Source organism: Schistosoma haematobium, chromosome 2 (assembly GCF_000699445.3).
Source record: "Schistosoma haematobium chromosome 2, whole genome shotgun sequence".
NCBI classification, from domain to species: domain Eukaryota; kingdom Metazoa; phylum Platyhelminthes; class Trematoda; order Strigeidida; family Schistosomatidae; genus Schistosoma; species Schistosoma haematobium.
The window spans coordinates 26,555,731-26,576,636 of NC_067197.1; the positions used below are offsets into that span (position 1 = coordinate 26,555,731).

At 34.8% G+C, this 20,906-nt stretch overlaps 2 protein-coding genes across 3 annotated transcripts in view; one reads left to right on the plus strand and one right to left on the minus strand.

The window, feature by feature from the left end:
* The window catches only part of MS3_00006591 (uncharacterized protein), a 33,943-nt gene extending 22,495 nt beyond the window's left edge, over window positions 1-11,448 (plus strand). The window contains exons 14-18 of the mRNA XM_051214749.1: window positions 31-99; window positions 1,883-2,261; window positions 5,127-5,375; window positions 7,420-7,537; window positions 9,357-11,448. Coding sequence (XP_051067939.1) covers window positions 31-99; window positions 1,883-2,261; window positions 5,127-5,375; window positions 7,420-7,537; window positions 9,357-9,694 — 1,153 coding nt within the window. The 3' untranslated portion in view covers window positions 9,695-11,448. The remainder of the gene's footprint in view (window positions 1-30; window positions 100-1,882; window positions 2,262-5,126; window positions 5,376-7,419; window positions 7,538-9,356) is intronic.
* A 715-nt stretch (window positions 11,449-12,163) lies between these two features.
* On the minus strand, window positions 12,164-19,917 carry POLD3 (DNA polymerase delta subunit 3). 2 transcript variants are annotated; one of them, XM_051214750.1, is made up of 12 exons: window positions 19,326-19,917; window positions 19,229-19,284; window positions 18,986-19,169; window positions 18,885-18,946; window positions 18,678-18,796; window positions 18,572-18,646; window positions 18,490-18,535; window positions 18,367-18,440; window positions 18,161-18,325; window positions 14,530-14,757; window positions 14,200-14,360; window positions 12,164-12,829 (listed from the first exon to the last, which is right to left on the minus strand). In XM_051214750.1, exons 1-12 carry the CDS (start codon window positions 19,383-19,385, stop codon window positions 12,725-12,727), a joined length of 1,335 nt encoding a protein of 444 aa, XP_051067940.1. In that variant the 5' UTR covers window positions 19,386-19,917; the 3' UTR covers window positions 12,164-12,724. The 2 variants fall into 2 exon arrangements, with proteins under 2 accessions (XP_051067940.1, XP_051067941.1); XM_051214751.1 differs by having other exon boundaries at window positions 12,616-14,757; window positions 18,572-19,401; window positions 19,448-19,917.
* Between the last annotated feature and the right edge of the window lie 989 nt (window positions 19,918-20,906).

Sequence of the window (20,906 nt, forward strand, 5' to 3'; positions counted from 1 at the left end):
ATTCACTGATTATTTATTTTATAACTACAGTCTCAATCGTTCTTGTGATCTAGAACCAGTTGATGAACAAGTACAACAGCATATAAATAGACCTTTCAGGTAAGTAGAGTTTTAATAATTAAATTGAGAATTTATCCTACTTTCTGTCTATAACTATTACAATGCAAATAATCACTCAAAGTTTATCAAATTATATCTTCACAAAATTTAATAATATTCAAGTACACTGTCATATATTTAGGATTGTCGATCAAATATTAGGTTGTGTTGTATGTAAAAATCAAGTATCCCGTTCGATTTTAAAGTATATAGTTCACAAAAAAATTTTCAACTCAATGATCCAGTTATCTTGTTCAATTTTATGTACTAAGTATAGCTGAAGTCCTGATCATTAAATATACAAGTTTCGTAGTAAAGCGATACCAGTTAGTTTATTTATGAAGCTGTAAATAACTAGTAAATAGTCACATTACCAACGATCGATTGGCATCAATCAAATATTTTATAAAACGATAAATAAATATTGCACTTAAAAATATTGAATACAGTAATATCATATAGTATAGATTTCTGTTATATATGCCAAAACTTTTGTAATTTTTTAAAGCATAGCAACTTGATCGCATCCTATTTAAAGCTCTACATAGTTTCGATCAGGCCAGAAAATTATCAAATAGCGGATACTTTGTAAACTAGGAATTCTCTTAAACCAGCTCACATTGACTTGGTTTCAGCGAAATAAGTTTCTTAATAAATAATTCTATTCAACTGATGTTACGAGCATTCTTCGATAAGGTGTATTGTCCAGTCAAAATTATTCTTACTGAGTCAGTAAAACATACACTCTCTGGAGAAAATGTAGTGGTCAGTCTAACGCATTACTTCATTTCACATTGTTTAACTAAGTATTGACTTCTTTTAAGGGAATTTCTGCATTCAGATAGGAAATATTCCACGCATTCTTGTATATTCAGTTAAGGTATTGGAAACTCCTCACATTTTTTCAGGATCAGGACTGTGTCAAGTTTTGTGAACGATGTCAAAGCATAAGATTGACAATGCTAAATATGCATAACATCTCGCTTGATTACTTAAGTAACAAAATGTTTGTAAGCCCTAACTTTATAAACTTTAGTGTGAATGGCCTTCATTAGAATGACTTTATTACAAGATTCTACGATCACTAACTAGTAGCTACATTTCCATTTTAATTGTTTTCTTGTACATTATGTACTGCGTCATCCTTTTTGTTCTAATCTACATTTACAGGACTTTTGAAGAAACAATAGATAAATGCTATTTTAACTTTTTTTTGGCTTTCTAGTTCATTCAAACCAGCTTTTACCGTTTGTTTTATTTGTAAAGTGTTTTACATAAATTTCTGTTATTTAAAATATCAGTAAGAATCCGTCTGTTCAGTTTTCATCTGTTTACCATTTAGTGTAAACTTACTTTACATGAGGTTTCTGACTCTTAAAATCAGTGTTTTTTTTCCTTACCGATATGCTTCAAACTAAGAGCTAAACAATTATATATAGTAAACCCTATTTTCACTTTTAAAAGATTTTCAATTGATTTAAGTGCGGGAAAACTGTCGTCAAAATCAATTTTACACTATATTAATTTGAAATGTGTCCAACCTTACTATATGCTATGTTTATGAAAAAGTGTCAAAAGCGTTTAAGTATTCACCTTTGAGCTAGTTAGTCTGCAGTTCAAACTCAGTCCGTTTATTTCTGTCTTAGCAGCTGATTAGTTTCTACTAGCTATCCATTAAACAGTGTGGCTAAAGTTTGAGCGCATAAACCTATACTTCATAATTTACACAAAATTATTCAGTGAATGTTAGATTAACTTCCTCTTATTTTTAATTTTCATTCAGCGCATCTCCATATACATTTGATACAAGTGATTCAAGTGGTGCAGTCGATATAATAAATAGTAATAAATCACGACACCCACGTAATAATACAAATATCCATGTAGAAAGATCTAAATATGCTATAACCCGTCCACCTAGTGCTACAGCTATTGGTGCCACTACTACTACATCACTCATGAGGAATCCTAACACTAACATTAGTATTATTAATAGTATTAGTCCAAGTCGAAATAATAAATCACGAATTAATGGAACATATTCATCAAGTGATTTACTTAATGATATCAAATACAACAGGTCAACAACTACTGACGAACTAATCACAGGAAATAGTTTGGACATTTTATATCAGCAAAATAACCACAAACATAATATGAAAGTAAGTAACTATTTTATTGCACAATAGTAGAAATAGGGTAAAAGTGAAATTATCATGATAATTCTTTGACGAAATATTTTGTATACTTTTCAAATATATTATTTATTAAATAATTGTTTAGTGGTATATTTCTATTGTATTTAATGTATGATATCTTTTAAGTCATTAGTTATTGCTTTGTCTCTTTTATAAATTCAATGTTCCACTTATGTACCTATTTAGGTCCATAAATCGTGGTATCGTATGGTCAGTGATTTTATTTGCAGGATCACATGAATTATGAGAAGAATTAATCAACTATACTTGTAACCACTTATCTGGTTTTCTGCTATTCTAATAAGAGATTCAATCAAGTAGGAATATGTGTGGTCTGTAGATTGTGTGATGAAAGTACTAAGACTAAATTGTTCAATATAATTTCAATAACATAAAAGACAAAAGCGTATTACCTTTATTTTCTTAAAAAATTCTAGAAAAGTCAAAAAGCCTTTGTTTCCACTTATTCGAAATTATGATGTGATTTTGACTAAGAAAATTTCTTGGATAGATTTCAGTAATGTGAATATAGGTTTTCTGTGTTAAATATTGATTATTCAGTTCTTACAGATAAATTATTGATTAAAAGGATTCCATTTAGTATAACCGAGTACATTGCACAAAATAACACAAATCAAAACAAATACTGTTGCTATCCGCAATTTACTACGTCTAAACGAGCTGCAAGAATATCAGATAACAACACCTGTCCTGAAAGTTCGGAAAATTGTTATTTAGTAAAAATACAACTTTTTAAATACGTTTTTAACTATAGGAACATTTAATTTGGTAATGAGTCTGCTAGTATTACTGTCAAGGGTTGACTTGATACTTTCCAATCAACTAGATTTTGAATAGAACGTTGATGATAAAATAATTATGATATTTTTTGATATCCCAATGAGTAAAAAGCAGACTCTCAGATGTGTTTTGATTTAATTTAAGTTGCCTTTACAGAGTAAATAAATGAATAACCAAAATCAAATTGACAAAGATATTCTGTCTTGTTTCTCTAAGCTACCTAAATTTCTGTTCATTTTATTTTGGTCATTTATTTACTGACTTTGAAGAAACAGTTCAAATTAAGCTGCAAAACGTAAACAACTCTAATATCCACTCGTTGAGATATCAAAAATGTATCATAATGTTTTCATATGAACACCCATCACAATTTGAACGAATATTCTGACATAAATTAGACGCTAAAGCGTAAAATTCATATCTGAAAAATCCCTAAAGAATCTCGAATCAGTTTGCCTAATGGAATGTTAGAATTATTCGAATATCAATCTCCGAGACTGGTCAAACATTATTTTTCATATGTAATACATTTTCAACTAATTCGAAGCGGAAGTGTTTGTTCACTCATTACCTCAACACAAACATAAATTATACATGAAGATCACTGAGACCACACAGTGTCATAGATCAAAATATACACTGGATAAGGTTGTATGTTGTCAAACATAAGTGAACTATTTCCTGTCGACCTTGTACTGCGGACATTGAATATATCTCAAAAACATTATTATTAAAATTAGTTTGGCAAAGAAAAGTTGTTTACTAGCGAGAAAAATCAACTGTGAATTGTATATTTAGAGTTCATGAAATAAAAAAGAACTTAGTTACGTTTATTTGCATACAAATATGTCAGGTATGGTTCTCGTCACAGAAAGAATAATTTACGCAATATGTAATATTTATAAGTGTTTTAGTTATCGATGAAGTAGATTTTTAGAATAAATAAGAATTCGCCATAACGAATCTTTCTTTCTTTCTTTCTGAGTTGTATCTTATACCAGTGCTTTTTTCTCTACCATTCTCCATAATGATTCAACAGCTAATTAGGTTTTAAAGAGGAAATAAACCACTAGAAGGAACAAATGTTTTACATTAAGGAATAAGCGGCATAGTTACAACATAATTTTGTAGAGATCCCGTCGACATAAGAAGTTACCGGAAATAATCTACTTTTACAATTTCTAAAAGACTTTGTGTAATACGCTCCTGTTGATCACAGGTTACAGTTAAAATCTCTTCGAAATTAGAAGCATTTTAGTAGTGTAGTACAATCACAGCATAGTTTTAACGATTCACATATTATGCATTAAAATTGAGATTTTCATAATAGCAGATAATTCATGCAACGATTGAGTGTTCTATCATGATTAAGCAGAGATATTCTGTGGTTTACTTTACGGACTGATTGTAGTTAGGCAGTCGCTGGAAACAAGAAAGCACTGAATGGCTATCCCGTCCTAGTACCGGACACCTCAACAGTGCCCATCAGTAACTGATGATCGAACTGAGGACCTCCAGTTTTTGCGACTAGACCTCAACATTTAGATCACTAAATCAACAATATCGTGAATTGACCGAAGTCAAAAATGTAAAGCATTGGTTTGAGGATTAAGCACCCGCTGCGTAATTCAACGTACTTTGGTCCAAACCACAGTAGAATCGTAGATACAGACATTTGAGGAGCACTATACTAGGACGAAGCAACTACCCAATACTTCTTTCTCTACACTGGTTCTATTAATAAAACCGGTCTGTGATGTGAACCCTACAGTTTTCACAGTCCCCTCATACTACTAACAATAGAAAAATTATCTTATTGACAGTGAGTTCATATACATAGTCAGCCTCCTGGAGATGATCTCTTTTGATTCGGATCAATTAATTGATGGGCTGCATGACCTTGATATTGTCCGCTAATAGTTAGTCGAATATTAAAAGATGATAGGAACCCATATAGCTGACTGACGTTAGGTGTCATCTAACACTAAATCATAATACTTTATAAACTCTTCTTTTCAACCTTTATAGACATCAACTTCTAGATGGAACACACACAAAAGTTCATCGACTACATTCGATGCACGTAATGATAGCAATAGTAACAACAGTAATTTATCCATTACTGTTTCTTTGCATCATACAAATAGTCAGCATGATGGTCGTGTATCACCATTTATTGCTAAAGTTGCTCAATTAGGTAGCCTGTCTCATGGATCGCATGGCCATAACGATAATCGTTTTTCTAATTCGAAACAAACGCAACCCACAATTCAATTGGTAAGTATTCAAAAACAGCAAAACTTATCTATTTATTCATTTGTATTAGGTATTTTAAATGAAATGTAGAGAAAGATTCAGAATGATCCGGGTATGTTTAAGATGTTGTCTAACTGATAGAATACATGGTATTTGGAGGGGAAGATTCTAACGTATCAAAAATACTGTTTTCCGGTCACTGGTGTCTCAAAACTCTCGATGAATATGTCTTCATTGGGTTCATTTTAGACAGGCTTGCAGGATAATGTTTACATCTAAATTGCGATGTGGTAGGATGAAATAGTTGTCTTGTACGCCTTAGATTTCGATTAATGTGGCCTGTTACGCCTCGTAGAACATTGATGTCTAAAAATATTTGATGAATATATCTTCATTAAGTTCAGTATAGGTTGGTTTGCAGGACAGTTTTAAACCAATCCGTTAAATTTTATTTTATTTCGATAGTATCATATTTATCTTTGTTACTTTGATAATAGGTCTTATTCAATAATTGTTTATTTATGATTCATTTATTCATTTGAACACAAATATTGGTCGAGCTTTGTTCTTTGTACCTACTCTTACTAACATATTTCTGCAATAATGTCGTTCTTTCTGTAAGGTCATCAAATCAGCCATAGTATTTGGACACGACTAAAGGGTGATTCACGTTAGATACTGGCCGCCAGGTGCAACTTTTACTGGAGTGGGCTCCTAATCATCCGACATAGATCATCTAAGTTGGTGATCCACACTGTTTAGCACTTTTTGAAAAATACATTTAGGCTTCGGATTGAATATTACAGGTAATGTGGGAAGATATGACCTACACAAAATCACCACACCTGCATAGCCAATCAATGCCATGATGAACAATTATTTTAAGGTTCACCATTTTTTACTTTCTTTTACTGTTACACGTTGACTATGAATCTTCCCGGTAATATGTGTTCATAAGCAAAGATAGATGGTGGCTAGCAGTGGAATCCAGGACGCGCGTTTCGCCCTATTTGAGACTCGTCAGCTGGACGTACCTGCATCTCAGAGTTGATGTTCACTCTGGGACTCGAACGCAGTACCATTCGCTTCAAACGCTTCTTGTTATCCACTTGGCTACTGAGTCCCAAATAGGACGAAACGCGCGTCCTGGATTCCACTGCTAGCCACTATCCATCTTTGCTTGTAATGCCTGTTAATTAAGGTAATGTCGAAGAAATACACACAGTATGCACATATGCCAATAAGAGATTGATCAGTTGCAGTCCTAAGCATCAATGGGAAGATTCAAGTAAAAAAAATACCAAGTGAAATTAAATCATATGTTCGGCTTCAAAGGTCGAGCCTTTCCATTTCGTGTTTTCACATCTTCATCATATCCTTCCAGTCTTTCGACTATGCTGCCGAGATGTGTGGTTTTCGTGGTGTTTGTGATCCGTTGAGACCCATTTAGCTTTGTGTATGCGTTGTGGTGGAGTATAGTGCCAGATAAATTTTCAAGTTTTTCACCATTCTCCTTTGTTTCTCCAAGTCCATTCCATCCCTAAATATGTTCATATCCAGTGTTGTCTATCCCGACTTCGTTTAATGTCTATCTAAAGTTAACCAATAATGTAGATCATCTTCCTCGCCCTGTGTATAATCTCTTCTTTAGCTACGGTCACGCATGCTATGGTAGAACCGCCTACGAGCACTACATTTTTAAATGGTTCTCCAACTGCTATCAACTCGTGACTTTAAATAGTGTCCCTCATCCAAACATTTTGTTAGAAGTTAGCAGGTGAATAATTGTCGTGAGTAACACATTGCTAAAATGTGTTTTTTCATGTTGAAATCGCAATTGACATTTCTAGTAAACAAAATCCTACACAGTGAACAGACCAAAACATCCTCATCTGATTTTCATTCTGTAGGGATTCATACATTATCAGCCTACGGCGGAACACCGCCTCCATTATTCATAAACAGTTTCTCAGAATAATGTCAAATCCTCTATAGGTATCCACTTATTTTTCTAATCCGAAATTCCCGTCATAATCCATACCGTTTATATATATTTTCTTAATAGTCGGTTTCTCCTGTGGATAGTGTTTCTGATGTGCTATCGAAAGCCCTAAAATTATTTGGTTGTGCCGATCAAAAGGTTGATAATTATGATCTAACTCATGTCCGTAAAGATGCTCGAGGTAAGTGGTTTTGTGATATTTCAAGAATTTTATTTGTTTTCGTTCTTTTTTAATAATATCGTCACTGAATGGTAGTTTCGTTATAGTACACACACAACCCCCAAAATTTTGCCCTCAAATGCCCTGATACGGTCAAGAGTGGGGAGAGTCCGCTCTCCCTCTCAAAATGCTCTCACATGGCCACGCGTATATAGCCTCTTCCAGGGAAGTCCCACTCATTGCCTTCTCGTGGCGGGGGTGTTGTTTACGAAATTGAAAGGACGAAAAGCGAATGTCCGGCGCTCTAACCGTGTTGGTGGACATGGAGAGTCCACCTAGGGGAGTTGGAAAACCCTGATTCCAGACCACTGGTGCACATGGGCTCCAGTATCCTGAAGGAACAAATAAAGTATGAACCAATCGTTGGTCACCGGCTACCATGGGACTGAATCTCCTTACAATGCTCCACTACCTTATGGATCAGATCTTCAGGTCGAAGGCTCCGTGTGTGGCCCCCTAAGAAAACCACCTGCTTCGGTTTGGGCACCCGGGCAGTATCACAGCCCTTACACATATCAAGTGAGTCTTGTGTGGCGCATATGTATTTGGTGCCTTTTTGTACCAATATCTATGCGCTTAAATAAATAAAATAAAACACACACGATCCTACTATAAACGATTGGACTTGAGTTTTTCAAATCTTGAGGCGAGCGCTTAATTTGCAGACCACTGAGCAATCATCCTATAATGTACATTTCTAACTTAAATCATATTACAACATTGAGCAACTATCTTCCATTATCTTCGGAGTGTGACGGCCTCATACTCGAAATTGTTGGATTCCCCTGATCACGGCTTCTCACTAGAACTCTGGGAATCAGTAACATTCAATATCTTCTGAAGCCTCTATACTGATAATTATCATGTGCTTACTTGTGACCGATTTTAAGAGAAATATCCAGTTTTGGTGATCAATGAATTTTAACTATATCACGTGGGGCAATTTCCCTCCTAAGATTATAAAAGATGGTCGCGCAGTATCACGAACTGTTTGAGGTTAGACATGTACACCACCAAATCCCGGTGAAGTAGGTTAGAGATTAAGCGCTCGCCACAAGATCTGAAGACCGTGGCTTTGATCTCCTGTGACGAGGTCGTGTATACACACCACTGAGGAGTCTCTTGGTTACTTACTGCCCAGTGCCTCATGTTTTCAATGGATGGTCGATTTGTGATATCAGTAACATTCAAAAGTCTCCACAAAACGCTTATACTGATCGTCTGTTAATTTTTGTCCTATTTTTACTGATACAGTCGAAAAATTAGTGGTAGGTATAAGTTGTGTAGAAAATTGTTTACTCTTTGTATTTTAACCTACCCACGTTCTCTGTGCAGTATCATTATTTTCTACTGACTTTGTTAGTTTGATGTGTATTTATAAATAATCAAGTATCTGCATTCTTATTAAACTGCTCTGGTTGTATAATGCTTAAAACTGGCGGATAAAACGTCTGTGATCTAAATTTTACGCTTAGCAGCTCTTTCGAATCTGAAAATATTCAATGTAACAAAGGGTGTACGCATCCCTGGTCCTTAAGATGTCTTTTTGACAAGTTTTAAAAAGTATAGAGTCTACTCTCATGAATAACCTGTCGGATTACAACTAACAATCGTTACACTCTAATAGCAATGTAACACTATATTGTATCTCTTAAAATTAGTGACTGGATTTTCATCTTCATTACTAAACAGTTACTATCTAATGAATAGTCGATAAATGTAAAACTATAACATTTTGTTTCTTTAATTTACTCTTTTCTCCCGTTTTCATTTCCCACAGATGTAACTCTACCAAAAAATTCCAACTTTTATGAATCGATAAATTATTCTTCCTTTCATTTATCAAATAATAAACATTATGAATTATTAGAATTTATTTGTACACCAACTATTCATAATGAGAATAATAATGACAACAATAGTAGTAACTATAGTAATAGTTTAAACAGTTCACCATCATCATCATCAGCAGCATATATAAAAACTAACAATAACACAAATTATCATGGTAAAAATCACAATCCACAGACTAACAGGACTACAATTGAATATGCTAAACACTATAAATTAACAAGTAAAAGCTCTAATAAACATTGTACTGTTGAATTATGGTCATGAACATTTATTAACAATTGTTTATTTCTAAAAAAAAGTTGATTGTTTTTCATCAGTTTATTGTTATTTTTCATTATCAAATGTGCTCAAATGCATATTGCCATTGTGAATAATTTTGTCACGTTTTTTTGTCACTGCGCCATTTATTTTTGTCATTAATTGATCCTATCAATCAATAACTAAATAAATCCTCCCCTCCCCGAAGAAAAATTTGTTCAATATTTCGCCATTTGTCTTTCATGATCGCGCATTTTTTAAATAATTGTTGTTTTTTTCTATTCTCATCACCTTTCCTAACCCCGTTCCTCTTTACACTCACTTTGAATTTTCTTCCAAATGTGTAGTTCATTGTTCTGGTTAAATCCCTTATGGAGTTGTAAGCTATGTCGAAACACATATCTAGCAGTGCATCTTTTATGTTAATGTGATTATTAAATGTCGTGATTCCACATTTCCTTTGTTTATTCATTATAACCTATATGCTTACCATTAAGGAGATAATAACATATCTTACTTATTTGTTCACTGTTCAATAGTAAAGAATCGCTGTTTGTTTTACTTTCATTTATTTTTATTGATATTGGATTAAGAACATAATCAATTGTATATTTATAAACTATTGTGTATTTTGAATATCATATTGTCAAAATACATAAATATATTTCCTGTACAACTTTTATGAGGAAAAATTCTTAATTTAGAAATTTCGATGAACTTTTTCTTATTAATTGATATTTCAAGTTAGATAGGAGATAGTCTAGAGTTCAATCAAAACAAGCCATATTCTTACTGATATACTAAGTCTTTGGTACAATTATTTTAAATACGATCTCATTCAAATCTGAAGCTTAGCACACTATAGATAACCTTATTATTACATTGACGGGGATGATTATTAAGTTAATTAACAAAACATTGAAGGTGTAAAAAGAACCGCAAATCTATCAAATACCAAAAGTGTTAATTATACTAATGTTGGCAGCTTATTTCACAACATTATCCCTGAACAGTGATAAAGTTTTCAACTGATTTATGATTCTATCAGTTGACTACTGTGGGGCAGCGTACTAGGTACATGGTCCTTTCCTGAAATTATTAGCTGTCATAAACATACCAGGTCCGTAGCAAATTGATGAAAATGAGACTCAGCACTATGTATACAAATAGATCCCTTTAAGAAATGTTTTATATCTCAAAAGTTAGTCACGGTGAATAAATGTTTGTTATTAGCCAAATAGTCGGACTGAAATATTGACCATTATTTTACATTAATAAACACGATACAGCCATTAGTAAAGAAATATGTACGATTTTTATATTTATATGAATCAAATCAACTTTTCAGTTATGATTTTTGTGATCGTGTTAACATTTTTTCGACACCTGAGGACTCTGAAATAGCAATAAATGCATATGTATTTGACTTACACTATTTACCTTATAATGTATCACACATAAAGCATAAAACTGTACACTACTGGCGCATCACATCCCGATAATAGATCTCTGTATTACAAACGTTTGAGTGAAACTCCGTTTCTAAAAATGCAGTAAACATCATAAACTTCAGGAGTATTGGTTATTACTAATTTAATTACTTACATTCATTCTAACCTGGAATCCGTGTCTTAAACGGCTACTGGCCTAGACATGAACCTTCAACAATAATCACCTAATACACTGAAATTACTGACTCCCCCCCTGGGAATCCAATGCAAAGGAGGGTGCACAGTTTTAAAAAGAACGAAGAAAATGACCGTTAAAGAGAATTTAGTAAAAATAATCGGACAGTAACGTAAAGCACGGTAAGCGTCTACGTACTATTGAGAATAAAGTACTAACTCATTAAAAAATGCTATGTAGTCTATCTGTTAAATGAGAGGTATCATTAGACAGAAGTATACTGATTTTTACAATTAGAGGTAACCGATAGGCACTCAGTAGCACGGAGTTTATGCAACTTCGAGAAACTGAGACACAGAGGGGATCAAGTCTTCATTACCTAGAGTTACAATCACACAGTTGTTTGTAATTTGTTGATAAAATTCCTAATGTCTTATTTTATTCATGGAATACTAGTGCTACTGCTAATTTTGTAAACTTGTGTGTTTCGCCAATAAGATAATCAATTCCACAGCAGTTAATTATTTAGCTGCTGTGCTGGTCAACTTGAATCCACGAATTTTTTCCAGGTTCCATGTATACTGCTTCTTTACGAGTATGTATTATCCTCAGCTATAGCTAACATAAAGAGTGACAATTTAAAGTCTAGCGGTCATTTCAAATTATTTTGATCAATACTGATGAATATATAATTGATAGACAGTTGATGATTAATCTGATGCATAGTTTGCTAAAAACATACTATTTTTAGATATACTTATTTAGTACTTCAGTGAACTGCTGTTATTAAATAGAGGGTTGTTTTGTTTTGCATTTTTTAATTAATAATTGTATAAACCTCAGTATGAAGTAGAAAAATCGTTAACATGTGATATAAAGAATGGTTGGTGATATAAACTATGGGTTTATGTATGTCCAGTATCGAATGATTACTACAGAATTACCAAGGCAAAGATAAGTATTGCAAAATGAACATTATACTGGTGAGTAACTATCGATCCCGTTTGTATTGACATTCTAATCTTAATTTTAATGGCGCCCAAGTAATCTACAAAATCAGTATCTTCTAATCGATCATCTTCAAAATGATTTCTAATCATACTTGTTTTTATCTTCAGCAGTTTGTATAAAAGCATGTTGTTTTATTACATATAAAAACCTATTTTCCCGATTGATGATTTTGTCTTTGATATTAGTTCATTCAAAGGGTTGAGCTAATAATTCAGTCTCGTGTACAGGCATCACTCAGTCACACAACCAACCCGCATTTGAACTTTTGCGCCAAATAAATACGAAGTTAATTGTCCGATACACAGAAAATGTTCTAATTTTTTTTTAAATAAATCGTTTTTATACAGAGATTCCATAAGAGAATCATAGAAAATAATTAACAATTGAATCTCCAAGTAATTAGTTTACAGTATTACTAGGCTTGAAAAATGATGACAATGAAGCTTGTTTACTAGCTGCCGGCTTATTATTCGTGTTCTTTTTGTTTGATTGTTTGGATGGCTTCTGTAAAAGTAAAGTGAATTAAAACAGTAAAAATTGGAATATCATACCTATGGAAGCAACATTAATAAACAATGTGAAGAACTGTGAAACAATTGTTGTGGATAATCTTAGCTACTTATAAGTAGTATGAATTATTTGAACATAATTCACCACATTTTACTCTAAATGGAACCAAAGCTCATGAAAAATTAACCAGAATTTTGGTATTCGTTAAAAACATTTACACATTCATGTGTCGATTCACAGCCTCAGATGGGAATAATAGAGTTTAACAACTGTTGTTGCGGATTTTCTGTAGAAATAATATACCAAAATACTGAAAGCTTCATTCACACTAACTGTTCAAGTTGAACAAAATATTTCCCAATATGATATTTAAAAAATAACTAAGGCTTGTTTCCTAGACATTATCAATGTAAAAACAGCAATATACTGCCGTTAAATTATGTGCCGTACACTAGTAAACTGTTATCATAATGACCATAGATCTAATCTTACAGCCACCACAACAAAACGCTTGGCTGTGCGCTATTCCCTTTTTATTCTTAAGAAGTTTGAAAATGAGACTTTAAATCCTTCATGACTACTTTATATTTTCTAAGTAATACGGAAAGGCCCTTATTAGAAGACCTACACTTCAAATTAAAATTCCCAGACCAGAATTAAATAAGTTCGTAGTTTGATGAACAGTACATGCAAGTGTAAGTACTCAGAATATTCTTGTTTGAGTATTTTCAACCATCGGTATCATAGGTAACCATGTTACTTACCTTCGATTAATAAATGCATAAAAGTGCATGTAATCAGCAACTTTATCTGGTACAAGGGGGCACTAAAATTCGGCATTCGATTTATGTGAGCGTTTGGGATACTGCCGGAGAGCCAAAAGCGTAATTAGCTACAAACGACATCACACTCTTCAATGACGAGAAACCAAAAATGTACTCAAGTGAAGGTTAACTGTTTTTCCTGGAGATTCGCAGTTTCAAGACATTCACCATGGGTAAGGAATTTTATTCTGAGTGTTTGAAAACTAAGTTATTAGCATTACCTAAAAGTGTAAACCTAGCTTTGGTTATCTAGGAGTTTCACTACGGCTTTAAGGAGATTAACAAAGCAAACACCTGTTTTCTTCCAGTACTGTCTACTTTTAATAGATACGTTTTTAACCCACTTGTTCAGATATTAATTTGTTAATAGAAGCCATATATCATAATAATCGGAAAGTTTGATGCTTTTTCCAATGACATAGTAACGAAGTAAATCACCTAATGCTGTAGTAAGGTCAAAAAATCTTATGTAATATTACTGAATAATTTTCTTTTGAAAGTGATAGGTTAATAAAAAGAGTGACCATAATTCCTACTTACAGTCTGTTGAATCGTTGGTGGTACAGTTAGAGAGACAGGATTATCAATTTTCGGTTGAACAACCCGTTCATTTTTCTCATTTTGATCCATACAAGGAGAGGGTGTTGTTGTCGGTTTAGAGGTTTCATCATCTGATGAACATTCCCAGCCTTTTTCCGTAACTAAAATATATATATCACACTTGTAAAGCATTATTGTAAGAACTCTATTTTTAATACTAATGCAGTATGATGATATAACAATAAAAACTAAATAATCATACACTTTAGTGGTAAAATCAACCACATGATTGTCCACTATTAACAATAGTTTCGGAGAAGTTTACTTTACCCATAAAGCCATCTTCATCTGCAAACGTTTTCATTACTTGGTGACGAATACGATTTAAACCAGCAGCACAGCTAGATTTCTCAGTTCTTGAATTTTCTTCACACTTAATCGGTGTTGACAAAGTTTTAACACCGATTTTTTTAACATTGTCGGGTGATTTTTCAGATTGTGTAGGCTCCATGAGAAATGAATCAGCTTCTGAATCAGAAGCTAATACTTTCAGTTTATCTGAAAATGCGAATGAAAACATATACCTTTGAACTAAAAACATATAATGTAAGATTATAAACGTCTATATACTCTACTATGCATCAAAGCCATGATACTGAAGAATTATTGTTTATATTGAAATATTTGGCGACTGTGTAACCGACCATTATCCCAGCAAAAGGATTGCGCTCATATATTCAGCTACTCCGGGCTTCGGCCAGGGTGTGCTCGGATGCAGTGGTGACAAGTTAATTTCATCATTCTGGAACCCTGACTTCGGCAGCTTGGACATACTTAATGCGAACCCAACGGCTTTCATATGGAGCATTAATGCCTGACGCTGCGACTCGGTGGAAAAAAGGAAGGGTTAGTTTATGACATGGCACTGTGGTATGAAATATAACTATATAAGACTGTCATATGTTGGTATATCACAACATCTCACTTGTGGTCCTAGATACGATGCAATTTAGCAGCTTGACACTTTGTCAGATATGAATCAGGACATAAGCCAGTGACAATTCTGTTTTAGTTTTCTGTCACAAAAAGTGAAATGAACTTCTTTAACTGAGAAAAATCCGTTTTGACTATATCTTTTATACAATAATGTTTCTCCTTATTTATTCATAGACTGTATTATATATTCCTATTAACTTATTTAAACAGTGCGATTCGGGCACCCTAGTTACATGTTATTAACAAATAATAACAGTCATCTACAATGTAGGATCAGGCACATATATGCATCGATCCAAGTCACCATACCTCATTTGCACAACAAGATGAACACCAAATTCATAGAAGCAGTTACTTCAATGGTAGTAAAAAAAATGTCATATAAGGAAGAAGGAAATGGTTCGTAGAAAGAGAAATATGTGGCGATTTCGGTCTCAAGGTTTAAGAGGAAACAAAGAGTATATACACCTAAGCCATTGTGATCGATTCTGAGCCATATCACCCAGAGCATTCAACCATTGGTCGCAATAGTCACACCGATCCCAACCAAGTAGTCCGCATCTATCAACATGGCCTAGACCAGAAGTTAGTGACTTCAAACACTGATGCCACGTTTTGGTTTGGCCACCCCTAACTTCCTCCCATTCGTCTCCAACACAAGTCAGCATTGCTCGACGTGGTAATCGGTGTTCAGGCATACGTGACACGTGGCCCAACCATCTCATTCGATGAAGATTCACAACCTCATCAACTGATCTACCATCATTCCCTAATACCCTGCGTCTAACATCACTATTACTTACCCGGTGATCCCAGTAGATGCAAGCAATATTTCTAAGACATCGGTCATTAAATACTAGTAACTTACGAGTATCCTCTACTCTTAATGGCCACGTTTAGCAGACGTAAAGTAGAACAGAACGAACTGCTGAAAAGTATACTCGTCCCTTAATTGATAGATAGATATCTCGCCTTCGCCATAGGTGACGTAAGTTGGCAAAAGCCAAACGAGCTTTCTGAATCCATGTGGAGACTTCGTCAGACACCAACCCAAGGGCTGACAAGACTTCTAAGATAAATGAAGTTGACGACGCGTCCGACTACTTCACTCTCTATCCTTAGTTCAGGTATTGATGTAGGCCAGTCCTGAAACAACAATTTGCATTTACAGGGGGAGAAACGCATTCAAAGCATCCTGGTATTGTTGCTCACTGCTCAGGCTGCATTTTGTCTGCGTCTTCATCAAACAGGACTGTGTCATTTGCGTATTCTAAGTCGATAAGTGGACCTCCTGGAAGGAGATCAGTTACTGAAAATTTAATCGACCAGGAAGTTATCTTCAGCAATAGGTCTATGATGAAATTGGACGAAAATGCAGATAATGGACAGTCTTGCCGGACACCACTTGAGGTAACAAAATCAGATGAGAGTTCGCCATAAGCTCTGACTCGACTGGTAGTGTTCGAGTAAAGAGCCTTCACAAGGTTTATGTACTTCTGAGGTATGTTTTCCAATGACGGACACTGCCACAGGACCTCTCGGCCAACAGAGTCCAATGCTGCTTTTAAGTCAAGAAAAACTATCATTGTCGGACGCCAATATGTTTGTGTTTAAAATATGATGAATAGTGAATATGTGGTCGATGCAGCCACGAACAGGTCTGAAGCTAACCTGATTTTATCGTGTTTGCAGTTCACGAGTCTTTGTTAGGCGTCCGATAATTATTGAGGCTGGCATTTTAGATGCTGTATTAGTCAAACTAATCCCTCTGTGGTTGTTACAGGATGATTCTGATCCCTTCTTATATATTGGGACAATCAGTGATTGCGAACAATCAGTTGAGATTACATTCAGTTCCCAGATTTTAGCTAAAATATTAGCCAACCTAATCACTAAAACTGAACCACCATACTTAAAGACCTCCGGAGCCAATCCATCTGGACCAACTGTTCTTCATCGTTTCAGATTAGCTATAGCTTTTCGAATCGCAATTAGAGACGGGGAGGCCTACTCCAATGTTCCATTCAGGCTGTTTGGGAGTGGTGGGTAGTTGTAGAGCAGCTGAAGGTCAGCTGAACTGCTCACTAAAGTGTTCTGCCAATCTTTCTAAACGTTTGGACTGAGAGTAGATAAGTGTCATCTTTTCCCGAGATAGTCTCACTTACACTTGACTTCTTTATTACAGTTTCCTATATTAGTCTGAAAAGCTGTCTGGTGTTACCTACAGTCGCTGCTTTTTCCATCTCTTTTGCTTTCGTTGCCTACTACTCCTCATGGTCGTTCCTTAGACATTTGGTTAACCTAGATCGGATTTGTTTTCGCTCTTCATCGTGTTCAGAGCCTGATGGGATGAGTTTACGAGAATCCATCAGTGCAATAGACCTTGAAGAAATCCATTGGTTCTTTGTAACCCTGCGGTTTAAATCACTAGTAGATATCACTCCTATTTCCACATCTGTTTGGATATCTTTTCAAGCAACATCTGGGTCAGCTTCGTTAAAAACGAAGTTGCCTTAGTGTGACCGCAGTTGTTCCTGGAATCTAATTTCGGCTTTCTCGTCACTCAGTTCAATTCTAGTGGGTCCATTTAAATAACAAAAATTCATTAATTACTGATTTTACTACTTTTTAAACCATGCTCACAAGGGTTATAGCCCCCTAAACGACTCAAATAAAAATCTAATGTCTTTAAGTAATGACATGTCTGAACCACTCCATCTTAAGACTCAATACTAATCCATAATATATTGAGCGCAAGTTCCACCTTCGAAAAGTACATTCTGTGAGACAGTTTAGTTATACTACTTCTGCATCATACGCGTAAACGATGCTCAAAAGCGACAACAATATACGTAAATTGTATCTCTCCCCCATAAATGTTTAAAAACCGTCTGCCAGAAGTACATGTCGAATACTCAACAGAAAAGTTTAAATAACTCCAATTACCATAAAAAAATCTGATTACCTTTTCTGCGAGTAGGTCGCTTTTTCTGTATATCATTGTTTCTAAGTTTCGTACTTGCTTTAGAATTAAATAAATTAGTAGACACGCAATCCTTAGTCACTGTACCACTTTCTTCTTTTTCTTCATCGGATTCAGTGACAATACATTTCCGCTTTTGCGAAGAATCTAAAAATACGCATAAAAAGTATGGTTGGGTGAGGTGTTACATGTGGTTTTCAAACCAAATTCTTCGTCTTCGTCCGATACATCCAGTTTCCCACTTTCTACTGGCTTAGGAATCCTAAAATAATAATATTACAGACAGAGTAAGAAAACTAATAATGATGTACATGTTATTCTTAGTGCTTGTTGCTAAATAATTTTCAAGCGTTTTATCTACAGAAATGAGTATATAACAAATAGTTAACTAACCATCCTGGACAGACTTTTCAATCTTACTGAAAAAGTTTTTGAAATCTGAAGTTTTAATTTTCTTATTGCATCCACCTAATTTTGTTGAGCAATTCCAGTAACTTACTGGTAGCAAGACTCGGTAACACAGGAGAATCAACATGTTCCGGTGTTTTTTGTGCAGTCTCTTGATTTACTCGACATGGCAGTGGATCAGAAGATGACTCCCACGGAATACTAGTTAATCTAAAGAGAACCAGTTACAAAGCAGTACATAAAATATACACGAGTGCAAGTATTATAGATATGAACAGTCTCAAAGAAGTGAACTAACCTTTTTAATTGATCTGTAGAAATATTATGCAATAAATCGTAGCAAGCCAATGATAAAGAATCCTAAAAGTCACTTATTAATTTACTTGTCAACAGAAACACCTTGCATTGTCGGCGTTGTATACTATACACAACACATTTAGGTGGAAACGAGAACGACTTCTGAGCCAGTGATAACTGGTCTGAATTGGCCAACTTAACTAATATATCATTTTGTTTACTGATCCCAGTCAGTAGATATACAGATGCCAAGTTGTCACGTGCCTGGATATATGCCGCCATCAAACTAAACGAATATGCGTACATGTATATATATATATATCTATTGAGAACCAGATAGATTACCGTCTCGATGCATCTATATTCAAGTCGAAAGTGATAGATAACCAACTTGCAGTAATCTAGAAAATAAAAGTTATCTGGTGCATATCAGTACGCATACAAATCCATCTTCATCTTCTAGCTTCTCGTCAAGATTTTCGAAAAGTAGTTGATCCCCCATTATACATTTAATGGATCTGAATAAGACTGTGTAAACACGAAATATTAAAGGATTGATTATACAAGGTTAACTAAGATTAAAATTTCCAGTTTGCAAAAGTTAAGGTTTAAAAATAAATGCCAACTAAATGTATCAATCCAAACAATTATCCAGTAATTTTCACGTCAATGTCGTCAGTATCTCACCAGTGTAGCACGTACTATTAGCGTTCACTTGGAAGCAATGGAGATCTAGAACACAACACAACAGTCAGGACCGGTAAACGCCACTGAAGTAAGAACGCGACGTACTGGCACAACAGACATATATTTAAAAATTGAAAGACGCGGTTCGAGTACAAAAAGGGAAACTTATTACTAAATGGATTTATTCATTGTTCTGCAGGTCCAGCTTGCGTAGGACCTGTCCCTCTTCTTCCAGTACGTTCATTCTTTCCTGCCCTGCAATAAGGAAAACAAACCCACATTAGTAACTTTAATACCGTTACACCAGTCCATTTAAGTCTTCCGCGCGACTCCAACCGTTAGACGATGTCGATGTTGTGTTGAAGTAAAACTTGAGCAGAAATGGCTAATTGTTAGCCTCTTGAAGTTCTGTTCTTTATGATTAAAAGGCTAAACCCTTGTTTCATCCCCTTAAAAATCGAAAGATCGAGTTAACAATACAAAGGGGAATGCTAGAAGAAACACTTGTATCCCCTCTCATTAATTTTGAAAATTAAATCATAACCAGCTTTTTCTTGAAATATTGGGCGATTCGCACCCAGCCCGAAGGAATCTTGGGTGCTAAGGGAGTGTGCGGAGAAGCGTGTTTAACGAATGTAGCGTTCAATTTTATACTTACCTTCTCCTGTTACTTCTCGTGGGGCAGCATAGGCTTCTGGCAAGCATTTTTCTATCCATCTCTATTCTGGTCAGTCGCTTCCAGTTGCTATTCATTCTTTTCACGTCTGCTTCCAGTTCCCGACGCCAGGTGTTCATTAGTTTTTCGCTTTTCCTTTTCCCTTCAGGATACCAAGTTAGCACCTGCCTCGTGATACAGTTTGATGATTTCCGAAATAGATGCACATCCCCATCCAGCATCTTGCCATAATTTCCTCCCCAGCTGGAAGCTGGTCTGTATTTCCCCACAATAAGTTGTTGCTGATGGTATTCGATCAACAGGAATTGAGTATCTTACGTAGACAATTTTTTATAAATAACTGTACTGTTTTGATAATTGTCGTAGTCATTCTCCAAGTCTCAGCGTCACACAGTAGAACTGCCTTGACGTTCACATTGAAAGTTCTGACTTTGATGTTGAATGACATTCGTTTTTAGTTCCATATGTTCTTCCCCTGCAGGAATGCTGCCCATGCTTTGACAATCATTGCCTTCACATCTGCGTCAGTCCTCTCTCTTTATCGATTATGCTGTCCAGGTACATTGAACTTTCCACTCCTTCCATTGCTTCTCCATCAAGTGTGTTCGTGCTGTCGATCTCTGTATTGTATTTTGGGATCTTGCTATTTTCCTTGCGTAT